A 15,641-nucleotide genomic window follows, 5' to 3' on the forward strand; every position below is an offset into this window, starting at 1 on the left:
AAAATTATATTATCTAAAAAGCCCCACTGGTTAGTTTCCAAATGAACTCCTATTTTTTTTGATTGGAGGCTGCAAACTTCTCTCACACCTACATAGTATTAGGGGTGTGGGACATACTGTTTACATTAACCTGCATGTGAGCCAACGTGCATTTAGAAAGCAGTTGCCTGTCGATGATTTGTTGCCAAGTCCTTGAATATAATACTCACTTGAGGGGGTATTTTTTAGATCACACCGGACCTGGCAAAATTAAGGACTCAGTTACACCAGGCACTTCGTGGTGTCTGTTGAAAAAAAACCAAACCCAAAACACTTCTCAGTCCCTGGGGCTGCATTCGTGATGACGGCAGGTACTGCTCATCCCAAAGGAGAACCACAGTGGTCACTTCCATCTTGGTAAATTGCAGAGCTGATCGTAGGCAGATGTGTAATAGGGTTTAACACATAGTGGATGTTAACCCATAGCAATATGTGGTCCTCAGGAAAATTTACAGGGGAGCTACAGCCTGTGTCAGCTCTTAATTTGGGCTGCTTCAGAAAGGCTGAACTCAAGAGAAATTCAGAGTTTCAAAGTGTTAAGTGGACCACAAGTTCAGTCCTCCATCATGTCTTAGTAATGTCACAAAGATGGTAGAAAACCCCTCTTGGGAAGAAGACACGACCACATGTGTGGTGAGTAGTCTGTATGTGTAGTTCTTGGATGTGCTCAAGCCTTTGTATGAGTAGTGTATTGCCACAGCCAGGACGGATTAAGGAAGGGTATTTGCCAACCAGGTTGGTTTCTTTGAAGACTAATTGAATGAATCACTGGAGTATTGTTGTTGAGCTTTCAATTTTTCTGGGGGGAAAAAAAAAAAAGGGGGAAAAAAAAAAAAGAATGGCCTGTAGCTATTTTAGCTGGTTAGCTCAGAATAATAATTCTCCAGCAAATAAAATGTAATACTAGCATACCAGCAGCTGGTATTCACTGGAAAGACATATAGCCTGAAGAAAGAAGAAAAAAAAAAAAGAAAAAACCCTCTTGGCTTCTGCTAACTGTTAGGCCAAATTACTTTTAACAACTCATGTACCAGATGTAATCCCACAGATTCATCTGTGCAGCCTGTGAGTATCCCCCTGTTAACACAGTCTGCTTGTGCCCCCTCAGTGCTAGAGCTAACAACTGAAGGTGCAGTCTATGAAACAGCAAGGGTGATAGGATAGTACCCGTTTGCTCATACTGTGGAAAATGCACAGGACTGAGGCTATGAGCTGTGTAATGCAATGCTTCCTTTCCACACTGTGTCCTCCCCCACTTTCTAAATAGTTTGACTCAAGTGTAAGCAATAAGCATATGCTTGCTAAACACTGAGGGCTTGCTATGGTCAAAAGAATTACTAATGTTTTAATTTCACTTAGGAGGTTCTGCATGGTATATTGTTTACTAACTGCCAAAGTGTATGTGTTGCAGTGGGAACCAGAAGATGGCTTTCCTTCTTCTCGTAGCAGGAACATTGGAGAAGAAATGCTTTATGATAACGCAGGCCTGTACGATAACTTGCCGTCTCCAAAAATCTTTGCGCGCTATCCGCCAGCTGACAGAAAACCCAATAGGTTATCTACTGACAAACTCTCCTCTAACCATTACAAATACCCTGTCTCATCCAATCTGTCTTCTGCTCAGTCTGTCACTAATACCTCTGCTGTGGGGAGGGGATCTGGCTCGCAGGTACTGTACTATTTAATACTTAACAAAGCTTTTTATTTTTTGTCTGTTCTGTTTATCTGGTTGTTATCTAAAGGGCCTTGGGCTATTTCAGTCCCTTAGTGTTAGCACTGAAGTGCTTAGAGTTTAGTCATGAGTCCACTGCAAATGAAACAGATTTGCTAAGTTGTAAATTCTGATGTGAAAGTATTGGCACTTGGGAAAGGCTTTCCCCACAAGTTCTTGATGATTTACAGATTGTGGATAATAACAAAAAAATAGATGTGGCCTTCCAAACTTAACCTGAATGCATATCTAGCCACCTTCTGTCTCCTTAGGCAGTGACGACTTCAAAAAAAAAAAAAGAAAAGTGAAAAATGACCTGGCTGTGAGAGCAAATTTGCCTCTCTAGAATTTTACTAATCTGTATATTGTATATACTATGGTTATAGATATTGTGAATATGCATATATATATCATAACATATACTGTATTTTATATATACTAAATGATATTGTATATAGTGTGTATATACCATATTTAAATTACTGCCTCTTATTTTCTTCCCCTGCAAAGAAACTAAGCCTATGTCTATGCTGCTTTCTGAGGGTGGTCTCAGGCTTCTGGACCTTAGCTGAAATGCGAAGCTACAGAGCAGATGAAATCCTGTGTGCTCAGCCTCAGTAGCAGACAGGCAGACCCCGGCAGGGGGGCAGAGCAAGCCTTGCTCACAGCCACGCCAGGGACCTTCTCTAGAGCCCATAGCCAGTCTGCAAAAGCTGGTCATTGGCATAAACCTGTGAATGTATCACAAAGATGGGTGGGTTTCCATCTAATCTGAAATGGAACAGTTCGATAAGTGTTTCCCTTGTATAAGGTACCTGTCATATTGTGTGTTAACTCACTTAACCCTTACAAAAACTTCATATTGGAATATTAGAATTCAGTGGACTTGCAGAATCGGAGGTGGACCCGAGCAATAAATTGCCCTAATCCTTGGCTGCAGCTGCAGGCTTCTTGTTGCACTCCCGGTTCAGTCCTCAAAAGCTTTTGGAAGCAGGTGACCAGAGCGTGGCACACCTATGCCCTGTGCTCAGCTAAGGCATCCCCTGTGGAAACACTACGATTAGTCAGGACAGCGTTGCTCTTCCCAGGGTTCAGTTCATTGCAGGGGAGCCCTCTAAATGGAAACCCCTTGGACATGAAATGTGCTGTTTCTGGTAATCTTGTGAGTTTGCCTGGCCATTATGAGAGGTTGCTTTTTTTAAGTATGAAAAACTTTTAATTAGTAGCTAGAGGTTGTATAAGAGGAAATTGATATGTTAACTCCTAACATTTAAAAATGTGTAATAATTATATTGTTTTGCAAAAAAAAATCCATGCACCACAAGGATGGCAAGGTCATATAGTAAATGAGAAACAGTGTTGAATTTTTGTGTGGCAAACCCTGTTGGGTTTTTCTGTATGAAATTAACTCTGACAAACCTGTGTTTCAAAGGTACAACTTTTCTGCCTCGCGATGGCTGTCTTAATATAGTAAATGCCAGAGTTTTAAATAACTTGGAGACCGTGATGCCGCCAGAGATGGGGAGTTCATCCCCTTCTAATACTGTGATTGCTGGTGTGGCTTCCGCTGAGCAGGCAGCTCTCAAGACAACATCTCTGGAGGAAGCGCTGTCTCCAGCTCAATCAATGCGCTCTATTAAGGTTCTCCGAGCAGGCAGCTTTTTGTCAAGCTTTGCCCTTGATGAAAGGGTGACTGTAATGCCAGTGGCACAGGAATAGCTGGAGCCCATCTGTACTTTTGTTTTCAAACAGTTTAAAGGCAAGAAGCCTCCTGCGACTGCTAATGGGATCACCGGAAAAGGGAGAACTTTAAATAGCCAGCCGAAGAAATCTGAATCGGTGTCATGTGTGAAGCGCACCGCATCCAGTAAGTATTTCTCCTCACTGCTGCCTCACTTGTGAGTGGAGTCATGAGGCTCCCCAAAATAGCTGTCTTCTTAGCAAACAAGATAAAGGACCACTGTGGTTCTTCTGTGGCTGAGAGGCTGAGCAGGAGATGCCCACCAAGACTTTGAATAGGAGATATTGTGTGCATTGGTGACTCAGCACTCCAGCCATGCCACGAGATAAAAGGTTGTCATATGGAGAACGATAAATATGAAATGTGGACCTGTGGCTGCAAAGTCATGAGGGCAGCAGGAAAAAAAAAAAAGGGTAATGATTCTTCATTTGGGGCAGAGAGCAATTCTGTATTCCTGTTGGAAGAGGAGGATGAGGAGCTGGGAAAGACGTGAGGACATTATGTTGCTCAAAAGTGGAATTATTCTTATCACTAATGAAAAAGAAAAGGTATAACAAAATGATGAAGACAACCATACAGCTCAAAAACTTCCTCAGAGAGATGAGATTTCAATTGGCAAGTGGCACGTTCAGAAAGAGGGTTCTTCTGGGCAGGTGGATTGCCTCTAGGAAATTCCTAACAGGGATTGCTTTGCTTAAAGAAGAAAAGACAAAAAAGAGCTATAATCATATTTTTAAATATGGATTAAAAAACATGGCTTCTTCTAGAGAAGGAGCGAATGTGGTTTTTTTGATCCCGTGATAAATTTTTAAGAAGTCATGGATTTAATGGCAGTAAGGGAAATTTGGGTTAGACTTTAAAAAAAAAGTATGTCTCTTTCTAACTAGGCAGGTCAATTGGTACTGGAATAGGTAGTTGTGGGAGTAAAGGCATCTCCGTTACTAAAGACTGACTAAAACTGGTCTGACAACTAATTGTCAGGAATGGTTTAGTGCAGCTGACTTTGCCTTCAGATGTGCAGAGTGATGTGTTACCTGACCTATTTTCGTTGAGTCTGCAACCGGAGCAGAGGTATAGAAGGGACTGTGATGTAAATTAGAACACAGCTACATGTGAGCCATGAAGTGAAAGCATTTATAGGGGAAATTAAAAAAAAAAAAAAAAGAAAAACTCTCAAGTATCAAAAAACTGAGAACATCATTGTATTCTCTTACGTCAGGTGAGAAAAGACGTGTGCTTTAAGTACTAGAAGTAGGAATGGAAACCAGGCAAAAAGGGCAAACAGGTAGCTTTTCCTCTGACCCCTTCCAATTAAAAATCAAGGGTTCAGAGATAAAGGGGAGCCTCCTTTCCTTCTTCTGAACTACACAGAAAGGCGAGGCCATTTTTCAAAGCCAATGCACTATAAGGTGACTGGTATTTCTCATCTTCCCCGTCTAAATGTAGAGAACAAACAATCTATCCCGTATCATTTCCAAAGCTGTGCTTCAGCACTCAGTGGGAATCACAGACCTTGAGAAAAAGTCGGTGGAAGAGGGGTGGTTAACTGGTTTCTCAAACCATGAAATGCTTCATGTGATGTTCAGTCTCAGGGAATAGTTTAGAGTTTTACTGTTAATTTAGCCATAAATAACCAGAATCCAATACATACAGATGCAGAGCAGTACAAATATGGCAAGAATCGTGTGGAGGCAGATGCAAAGAGGTTACAAAGCAAAGAGGAGGAGCTGCTAAAGAGGAAAGAAGCGCTCCGGAATAGGCTGGCCCAGCTCCGAAAAGAAAGAAAAGATCTACGCGCTGCCATTGAAGTCAATGCTGGTATGAGGTGCTTTTTTGTGCTGAATTCTGCCCTGGGTAGGCTTAATTATCCAAATAGCTTCGTATTCTGTGCTGAAGACATGCCACTACATGAGGTTTGGTTTTGATGTTAAACAATAGTCTGTAATGTCTATATTTGCTTTCTATATAGTTATAAAATATATAGTATAAATATATATATTTATATTTTATATATGTATAGGTGTATATACTTATTTCATACACTTTTTTTTAATATGCGCGCGCACGCGCGCGCGTGTGTGTGTGTATATATCCCCTCTATGAAATTACACTGATGGGGACTTCAGACAAGTAGAACATGAGAATAATTTTGTGTGACTGGCTAATTATATTTTCATTACATGGAAAAATAACAGAACAAATACTGATTTGAAACTAGACCAGAAACCTAGGGAAGGGACCTGAAAGAAAGCATTTAATTTCTGTTGCTAAACTTTTTACATGAAAAAAGTATTTTTTGCAAATTACGTAACTTTTTTGTGATGTCACTGATTTTTAGCGACCTTGTTCCTTACATTTTTAAAAAGAAAGTAATTTCTGTAAGTGTCAATTTAAGCTTCTTATTGAAATAATAACATCGCTGTGGATGACAGGCAGGAAGACCCAAGTGATTCTTGAAGACAAGTTAAAGAAGTTGGAAGAGGAGTGTAAGCAGAAGGAGGCTGAGCGTGTAAACCTGGAGCTAGAACTGACCGAGGTGAAGGAGAGCCTTAAGAAAGCCTTGGCTGGTGGCATCACACTGGGCTTGGCTATTGAGCCCAAGTCAGGAACATCAAGCCCACAGGTATGCAAAGCCATTAAACACGCAAATCCCAGTACTATGAGCTTCTGAGCTCCGGTAAAATGAGTGGGAACTGAGAGTTTTCAAAAGGTTTATTAAGCCCAGGAAATAAGAGCAGAACTAAATGCCTTTCTGCATTATTTGCCTTCTTCACCTACATTTGCTGTACTTTCTACAGCAACGGGGAGCAGGTAGACATGGGAATCACAGGCAGTATGTGTTAGGATGATGTGCAAAAGCTGACACCTCATTGTCCTCAGTGATTGTAAAAGTGCATGAACTGAGACATTGCTCCATCCCAGGGAGATTTAAATGCACCAAGTCATCGTGCAGTGATGAAGACCTACTTGTGTCAGTCCCCTATCAGTCACTGTCACCCTTTGCAAGGGCTGCATCTCACACATTCACGATGGAGCATGGCAGGCCTTGCTCATGCTGTGGATCTGTGTCAGAAGCAACTGGGTAGCTGCATCAGAAGGATCAGAGGGATGCGTCAGTTCCTCCAGATGACCCAGTGTTGTTTAATCCCAGAAAACAAACTTGAATTTTCATCACAGAACACACACTTTGCTTTGTTTTCTTTTGTTCTAACCTCTTTTTCATTTATCCATCATGATTATGAATATGGTTTCTTTAAAAAAAAATCTGCAGTTCTAAGTCTAGATAGAAAATATTGCTCATGTGACTATTCAAAGGAAACTCAATGTAGGGTTTTCACTCTTTATTAGTCTCCAATTTTCAAGCACCGAACTTTGGAAAACTCTCCAATCTCCAGTTGTGATACCAGTGATACTGAATGCTCAATACCTGTGAACAGCGCAGCAGCTCTGAAGCGACCTCCCTCGGCAAATAATTCTCCATGTCGAGGCCATGTCCTTCGAAAAGCAAAGGTGAGAAGGCTTATGTCTAGTTTTCTTTGTCTGTCCTTTTTCTTACTTTTAAAGAAATCTTATTTGCTTGTGGCAAGACAGAGACAGAGAAGGAGAGAGGGAAAAGTTGGTTCCTGCTGCTCCTGTGGGTGAAATTTAGCTTTAAGAAGAGAATGCACCATATCTAAATTATTTGTATTACTACATAAATACTGTTGATGTTGGGAAACCTTTTGCAGAATTGGTAAGGAGTTTGGGAGACAGATTTGACTCTACTCTCTCATTCCCTGTTTTACTCTGTTCCTTTATAGATTTAATCTGCAAGGTAAGTGGTCTCTGGTGTAGACAGACCATCTAAAATTCCTAAAGTTACACTAATCTGTGTAGCAGAGAAGTGGTTAAAAGAACACTGTTATAGTAAGTGTTCTGAAACAACACAAGATCGGGTCTGATCTTTGCCAGCTGGTGCAAGAAAAGAATAGTTCTACGTTATAGTAATCAACGATGTGTTGTACAAGTATCTACTCTTAATGTACATTTAAAGTAGAAATTGAATTAATTTAATTTAGTCTCACAAGTACCAGGCTGAAGTTTGCGTTCCTCTTGTATTGTTAGCATTTTCTAATTTTTGTGCTTTAGTTTAAATGAGATTTTTATGACCATTCTTTTGGGCTAAATTTGCTAGCAACATAAGCATGTGGGCAGCACATAACCAAGGGTGACAGTAATAGCGTTGGCCCAAGCTTCTGTTGATTTAGTAGTTCACTGCTAATTGTAATTATAAACAATAATAATCATAGACATTTGTCTTTCATGCAGTCCATTTCTTTTTTCAAAACAATGAAGTATTCTGTATAGGGATTTTTTTAAGTAACTTTTGTTACATGTCTTCATTGATTATATACATTCACAGTGACTGAGCATGAGCCTGGCACCTAAGCGTAGTAGATAATGAAAAATCATCATCTCAACAAATGATTTGGTTTTCTGGCACATCCTAATCTCTCCCGTTTCCTCCCCCCAGCCCCTTTAACCTCTCTACATTGCCCAGGCCATGAATTACTTCTCCCGCTTATACAAGAGCCTTCTCACCCTTCTTCTGCCACCATTTCCTCCATCTTTTCCACGGACATCAACTGCTTTTTCTGCCAGTTAGCCTGATTCATTTAAATTCAAATAAGAATAATTAAACTCAGAGTAATAGGTTTTGGTTCTATTTAACTTCGAAGTTTGCTGCTTGTGTTTCAAAGCTGAAGAAGGATTCATGTGCTCTAAAGCTTATCAGTGTATTCCAATTATACCCTCATTTGTCTCATAAAGATATCATCTCTTAACTATACACTTCATCTTAGATTTGCATGTTAGCACAGCGTTACTTGGGGGAATGTGGTCTAGCAGTTAGAGCATAATCCTATGTTCTACCTATCTATCTATCTACCGTGTTTAAAGGGAGCATGAATTTGTGCTACACACTGGACAGGCACATTAAAGCCAGCCATTTAATCTTTAGAGCTGGAGAAACCAAGGCACTATAAAAAGCTAAACATTTTTGGTGTAAAGAATACCTTCCAGCTGTAGTACATTTTTTATGCTCAGCATATACCATACAGGAAAAACCCTGCTGTGTTGTTCGGTATTGCTGTGCTTTGGATGGCACGATAGGTTTGTCAAGCTCTTTTGCAGAGGAATCTTGGATATAAGATTAGGCTAATCAGAAAGGATATGGAGCTACTAAGCATATTTCCCATCCTGGGAAAAACAACTCAAAGTATCCAATTCAGCTTTAACAGCTTTTTCCTAAAACCTCACACACTAAATATTGAGTGAAATTTTGCTGAATTACATAGTGCAACCCAAGCTGTACTCAGCCCATTCGCAAGGAGCTGCAGCCAAAGTCTGCCATCAGGTATGCATCTGCAGCACACCCCGCTTTCAGGGGGAGTTAACTGTACATATGTGAGGGTGGAATCTGGCTCTCAATTCTTTTGGCCTTTTGCAGTTATGCGTGAGCCCAGGCCTTATAGATGTGGCTAAAGAAAGGGCGTCACACGTGAGTATCCCAGAGCAGAACTTACTTGGCTCTCCACGCATGGATGTCAGTGTAATATGTGGGCGTGAAACAGGTTTCAGGTCGTGCTAACGCTTGCATCTTCAGCAACTGGCAAAGCTCCCAATGTTATGAGGGAGTTGTATAAGTGTTCAAAATGGCACATTATTTTTTTTCCCCAGTATGTATTTGAATGCACTGAATGCCTCCCTTCTTGCTCTTTCCTTGCACGAAGGATGCCGAGTCTGTCACCAGCCAGCCTTGTGTTTGCAGCCACCCTCATGTCACTGTCGTGAGCTCACAGCACTGCGCCGCGCTCTGCTAGGGCAGCTGCTGCTGCAAAATGTGTGCACTGTGCAGCCTGCTCTGAGAGCTGTATGGCACAGCAATGCCTCGGAGGGGAGGCGAGGCACCTGAAACAGCAGGTTTGGAAGCTGCTCCACCAAAATCTCTCTCCTCTCAGATGCACTGACACGAGAGGGAAATACAGAGAGAAGCAAGAGGACGGATCTAGTGTTAAATCTAAGAACTAGCAGCAATTTGGGGATTGACTGTGTAGGACATATACTTTACGTATACACATATATGCATACATGTATTTGGGTTATTTTAACTTTTCTGTTTGTAACATGCTTTTATTTTTTTTTTTAGAAAGTAATAATGCATATTTTTAAGAAGTCAGAAGGCATTTTAAGTGCAATTTTGTTAATCTCTACTTGGCTGGAAATGGAGACGGTATTAAAACGTGGAAAACAATATTCTGCATTAGCATTCCTAGAGAAGTAAAATACCCCAAATATCCTTGCTGTACAAGAAAAACAATTATTTAAATATTTCACATTTCAAATGAATTTCTAAAACTAAATTTTATGTGTAGCAGGGAAACTGCAATGCGCATTTCTGATCTGTTTTCAAAACTGGTGGACCGGTGAATGTCAGCAGCTTACATTTTGCTTATGTTCAGGGACTGGAGAAGACAAGGAGCTCTCCCAGTTTCCCAGCTCCCGGTCAGGCTGTCAGTGTTGACTTAAACATTCTTTCATTGGTGTGAACCTGCTGGAGAAATGGAAACAAAGAAAAAGTTCCTTCTGCACCTGCAAAAGAAGCTACTGCTTTCAAGGCTTATTTAACACTTAGAAAAATTCTCCTCCCAGTTGCTTAGCCAACAACTTCCTTTAGAGCTTTGGCAGCGTATACATAAAGAATATACATTCAATATCCATTTTAAAGTAATTTAGTTTTTACCAATACTGTGTTTTAAGTTTAGGTTTACCATAATTTGAAGTGTAAAACCAAATATTTAAAACATACTGTATTTTAATAAAAGTACCATTTAAATGAAGGAAAAAAAGCCCACAAAAGAAAAAAAAAATAAACTATTGTCAACCTGCTTTAAACCCAAGATTTTTTTTCTTACGTTGCTAAAGCAGCCACCAACTGTGACCTTTACTGTTGCTTTACAATGGTTGAAGAGGTGTCATAGTCGTGCAGCTGTTTAGCCAAACTAATGCTATTACTGCTTTGAGCAGCAGAAATAGATATTTACATGGATAAGTAACAGGTTTCAGTCAGAGCTGTTAAATGTTGTGGAATGAGTGTTAAATTCAGGAATTCAGGTTGGGAGCCAAGTCAGCAGGCTGCCTGCAGATTATCTCTGCAGAGTAGATGATAGTGGGTGGGAGAGGAATCTGTAGACCCAGTGCCTGGCTAGGAACAGCTGGGCGGTTGCTCCACGGGGATTACTTCAGCGAGGGGCCAAGTCCTTCATATCGTCATTATTTTCTGATCACTGTAAGGGTGTGATTCAGGGAGTAGGTACAGTACGGATGTCCTAGGCTGAGCCCATCCCTCTTCAGCTCTTCTGCTCCTATGTAGTGTTAGGAAATACTGTAGGTATCACTCAATAGCCACAAGTCTGATTTAACTGGGTTTATAGCTATCTCACAATTCTCACTTATGTGGCTGAAGAAATGGCAATACCTTGCTCTGAGATCTAGGGATGAAATCATTATAGATTCTGTGCTTTGCTGTGGATGGTAGGTGTCATTGTCCTCAGCTAACAGGTGGGGAAACTGAGGCATGGAAAGGCAAGGTGATTTCTTTAACTTGCTGAGCAATAGTTCAACTTGGATTATGTATACGGGAAACAAATGCAATGTAAACTAACTTGTTTGGTTTTACCCTGCCTGTAAGTCTCTCTACCTCAGTAAGTTGCCCTTGTTAGCCATAGAAACGTGTGTCTGCCATGAGTTTTATAATAAAAAATTGAAGAGTAGTAAAGCAATCACTTGGTGTCAGCTATGAGAGATATTGAGTGCTTCCTGCTGTCTCATGCAAGTAAGTTAGAAAGCCCTATATGCTAAATCAGCCTCTCACTCAGCTCCAGCTGAGTGCTTTAGACCAACTGTGGTGTGTGAATTTGCTCCATAAGTACCCTTTGCAGAAAACAAACTTGGCTTATTTGTAGTGCGCTAGAGAAGAAGTTGCCATATATAGTTGCGGAGGGGTGGAAGCTGCGCACAGACACTATCAGGACATACTTCTTAGCATTCCCTAACTAATTTGTGGGCAGAAGGCTGGATCCAATGAAATGTTAAATGGAAAAACTGTTACTGACCTCAGCTGGCTTTGGCTGATCTGATGACATCAGTGAAATATCCTGATTTCTCCAACACTTTCTGTATCTTTTTTTTCCCCCCCTTCCAGGAATGGGAGATGAAAAATGGAACATAAATATAGCAAAACCACTCACTTTCCATAAAGGCCTTACCTGTTATGGACCAAGACATAGGCTGCAAAAGACTGATCTGAAAGGTGGTATCAAGCGATACAACGTAAGAAAGAGGTTTTCTAATTCTGTTAGGTTAATGGTAGCTTGGCGCTAATTTGCCTGTATTCCCTCTACTGTATTGCTGTGTAACTACGTGTGCCCCTTTTTATTAGCCGTAACTCTTTATTTTCAACTTCACTGGTAAAGAAAATGAAAACCAAAAAAACCAAACCAACCATAGTAAGTAAAAAGGAGCATAAAGTCACAGTTGAAAGTTTACTTTGCTGAAACAGCATAGACCAGCAATGTTAATTATATCGCATCAGGTGGCCTGAACACCACTGAAGACTGGTGCGTTAAGACCGATGTGAAATCATTATGGATAAGAAGTACTCTTACAGGTTAAAACTGACTTTGCGAGGTCTGCCACAGAGGTGGCTGAGTGAAGTCTTGCTCATTAGCAGTCACCGTGCTGTTAGTGGTTCATGTGGCAAAAGAAAACTGAAGAAATGTATTCACAGAAATGGCATGGCTTGCTTGGCCGAGAAGGCAGGAGCTCTTCGGTGCCGCTGTCCTCTACGCTGGTGCGAAACTGTGGGATGACACGACTCAGCTGTGAAGCATTTTTTGGATACTACTTAGACAGATGCTTTTGTCATTGGGAGATAAAAAGCTGCCATACTTTGAAAAACAAAAAAACCATTTTAGTACATTCTCATTATTAGTATTCCGAAGCACCAGTCATTTTCTAAGGTCATGTTGTCGAACTATGATTTGTTCCTGATTTTTTTAAAAGGCAAAAGGTATTTTTAGATACTGCTTCTTTTCTATACTTTTAGAAAAAGAAAACGTAATTGAAATTAATCCTCAACAGATAATGGCAACTCAGAATAGCTTACGCAGTCAGTCTTGTTTTGTTTTTTATGATATAGTATTGTTAAACTTGAGTTATAGAACACTGCTGTACTTAGTTTCCTTCGTCTTTTCAGACCTCAGCTATTATTTTTGAGAAAGATGGATTGAAAAGATGATACTTTCCAGACTCTTTTATGAACAATTTTACAAAGAATTGGGGATTTTCTCAGACAGGAGCCAATTTCTGTTTACTAGGAAACAGCGTCTTGCATTTTAGTCTGTAAAATTACAGAAATCTGTTCTTCTTTGTCTCCATCCATGTCACTCCTGAGAACTTACATGCAGTAAATTGCCAACTGAAGTCCTTCAAAATCTCAAGATTGGCTTTAAAAAGTCAGGAGAGAGAGCGGGGAAAAAAACACATAACGAATTGGGTTCTTTTAATTTTTTCTCTGTGGTTTTTTTAAGCCTTTGGAGAGCCTTCAATCACGTTCTCAAGATTTTTTTCCTCGTCAACGGTGAGGACTAGAAAATCACTTTAATTAAAAAAATTAAAACACTACTCATACTTTGAAATAATCACAGATGTTAGGGCTGGAGTCTTGATAATTATTTAAGACTTGCAATTAAAACCACAGAAGTTGGCACCACAGCAGGTATCAAGGATCACATCCCTTTATGGCCCAGCTTATAGTTTGTCTCTTAACTTTAGGAGTAGGTGTGTGTAACTCTTGAAGGGTACACTGGGATTCCCAGCTGAGCTGGATGCCAGAGGACTTCCTGCGGGAGCTGGTGGGATTTGAAGGCACAGAGCTATCAGAAAAACCTGATGGTTGATAAGACACAGGTCCTGTTCCCAGATGCAGTTAGTGCCAGAGATCCCATCGACCTCAGCAGCGTAGAAGCGGGGCCCAAAATGAGAAAAGGCTCTTTGCTTCTTGGGACTATGCTTTGTACAAAGTGCCGCAGGAATGCAGATACAGTAGGGAAGCAAGTGTCAGTGTGGTTTTCACTGAAAACGGGATTTTTTTATATTATTTTAGGTCATCTGCTTACTTACTAACTCTATAAGTGGAGGGCACATTCTATGCTGTATGATTGTGGACTAAACAGTATCAAGTTCCCATAAATATGAGCAGAAACAAATTTGAAGCAAAAGTAAGTTCATTTAGGCTTTTTATTTCAAATTAAGTTATTTATTTGTATATTTCAATAAATATTTAATTTATATCTGTACATATTTATGATGCAAATTAGGCTTCTAGTCAACATTTGCAATGATGTATCAGTTGCCATTAAGAAGTGGTCCCGCATCAAGTAATGCAGAATAGTCAAAAGCCAAATCACTTGTCTTGTTTACCCAATATTGGCATTGTATCTTCCACCCCCTATATCCAATGGGAAAAAAAAAAAAATCCTTGGCAAGGACAGGTTTTAATCCATGCCTGAGATAGAAGTGTGCAAATTTCTGTCCAAGCAAACAGAAATCGCATGGTGCTGGGGCCATGCACAGAACCCCAGCCACAGGGCCGCAGCCTTCTGCTCTGCTGTAGACGCCAGTCGCCCTCGACACCTATAGCACCCTTGGCACCTATAGCGCCCTCGGCACCTATAGCGCCTGCTGCAGCAGGGGCTGCCAGCAAAATTAAGCATCTTTCACCCTTCCTCCAGCAAAGGCTCCGTAAAGCCACCACCGCCCCCTCGCCCCCAACCCGGCACGTATTGTAATTGTATGTCTCTAATGTGTAAGTACGTTGGTACCATCACACTTTGCATTAGTGACATGTCTATTCTATATGATGGCCAAGGTTTTGAAAGGAGGAAAACAAAAAACCTCGGGAAATAACCTCTCTGTAGACCACATTTGGTGCTGTGAAATATACTCCGTTTTGTTGAATAGTACTATTGCTGTACAATTTTTTATAAAAAGCGACAGAACTTGTATTTTCACCAATTTGAGATTTCAGGATCACCAGGCAAAGTCAGCAATAGAGCAGCATGACTTTTGTTTTAAAGGAAAACTCTTGTATTTTAAACCATTGCGTTTCTATATCTTTTAAGAAAATGTTACACTTGTGCTTCCTCAGCAAACTCCTGTTACTGTACCAGGTGCTTTTTTTTATTGTCTTTTTATGGGTGATGCTTTTTTAAAAAAAAAACAGATCATAACTTTGGGGGATCAACGGTGTTTTTTTTAATGAGATGATTGTGGCAATTTGATTTTTCAAATGGAGAATACTTAATTTAGTATCAATTTTTGTTAAAGACACTTTCAAATTAATTGGCCCAGGCTGTACGTTGTAAGATAATGTTCTCATATTAAGAATGTAATTATTTCCTTATTGTATTTTTTAAAAAACAAAATCATATTTAAAAATCTCTGTGAAAAAAAGCATGAAAGAAACATGAAAAAAGTTTTTGTTTTATTTTTGTTATTGGATATGTTGGCAGTGCCCATTATAACTGACTGTAAATATAGTCTTTCTACTGTTTTTCTCAATGTATTTAAGTTTTTTGACACACATTCATGGAAACTTCTGTGTTAAAAAAAAAAAAATCCAAAAGAGACCCACCTACAAATGTGTGTCTTAGTAGCTTCAACTAACTTTATGCCTTTCTAGTTTATTCTTCAGAAAGTCTTGCAGAGTGTGAAAAAAGACTGGCACCTGGTAGGTGCGACAGATCCAAGATCATTATTAATAAAGTTACCTGTCAAAAAAGAAATATTTGCATTGTTGTTTCTTGGTAATTGTCAGTATAATAAGTAGGTGGCACCTTAACAGACACCCGCAATAGTCCTCCTCAACCAAGTACCATTCTCCCGTGCCAGTCGGTTGAAAAATGCTTGGGCAGGTTAGAATTAGTATTTTTTTGGTATCAGTTCTGTCCCCGTTGAACTGTGCAATGACCTTCTGCAACATGAGTGCAGTCTATCTAAGGGATAGTCCAGCAACGGAAAAGGGAAGTTCAATGTATTCAGAGCTCATCG

At 40.1% G+C, this 15,641-nt stretch overlaps 1 protein-coding gene across 4 annotated transcripts in view; it reads left to right on the top strand.

Moving 5' to 3' along the window:
- AFAP1 (actin filament associated protein 1) overlaps positions 1–15,370 on the top strand; it is a 121,577-nt gene extending 106,207 nt beyond the window's left edge. The window contains exons 13-19 of one of the 4 annotated variants that reach the window (XM_076335884.1): positions 1,451–1,708; positions 3,503–3,617; positions 5,145–5,309; positions 5,924–6,114; positions 6,840–7,001; positions 8,980–9,030; positions 11,734–15,370. In XM_076335884.1, coding sequence (XP_076191999.1) covers positions 1,451–1,708; positions 3,503–3,617; positions 5,145–5,309; positions 5,924–6,114; positions 6,840–7,001; positions 8,980–9,030; positions 11,734–11,760 — 969 coding nt within the window. In that variant the 3' untranslated portion in view covers positions 11,761–15,370. The remainder of the gene's footprint in view (positions 1–1,450; positions 1,709–3,502; positions 3,618–5,144; positions 5,310–5,923; positions 6,115–6,839; positions 7,002–8,979; positions 9,031–11,733) is intronic. The other 3 variants (XM_076335885.1, XM_076335886.1, XM_076335887.1) reach the window with 3 other exon arrangements.
- Positions 15,371–15,641: the final 271 nt, after the last annotated feature.

The sequence above is a fragment of the Aptenodytes patagonicus genome, chromosome 4 (assembly GCF_965638725.1).
Source record: "Aptenodytes patagonicus chromosome 4, bAptPat1.pri.cur, whole genome shotgun sequence".
Classification (NCBI taxonomy): Eukaryota; Metazoa; Chordata; class Aves; order Sphenisciformes; family Spheniscidae; genus Aptenodytes; species Aptenodytes patagonicus.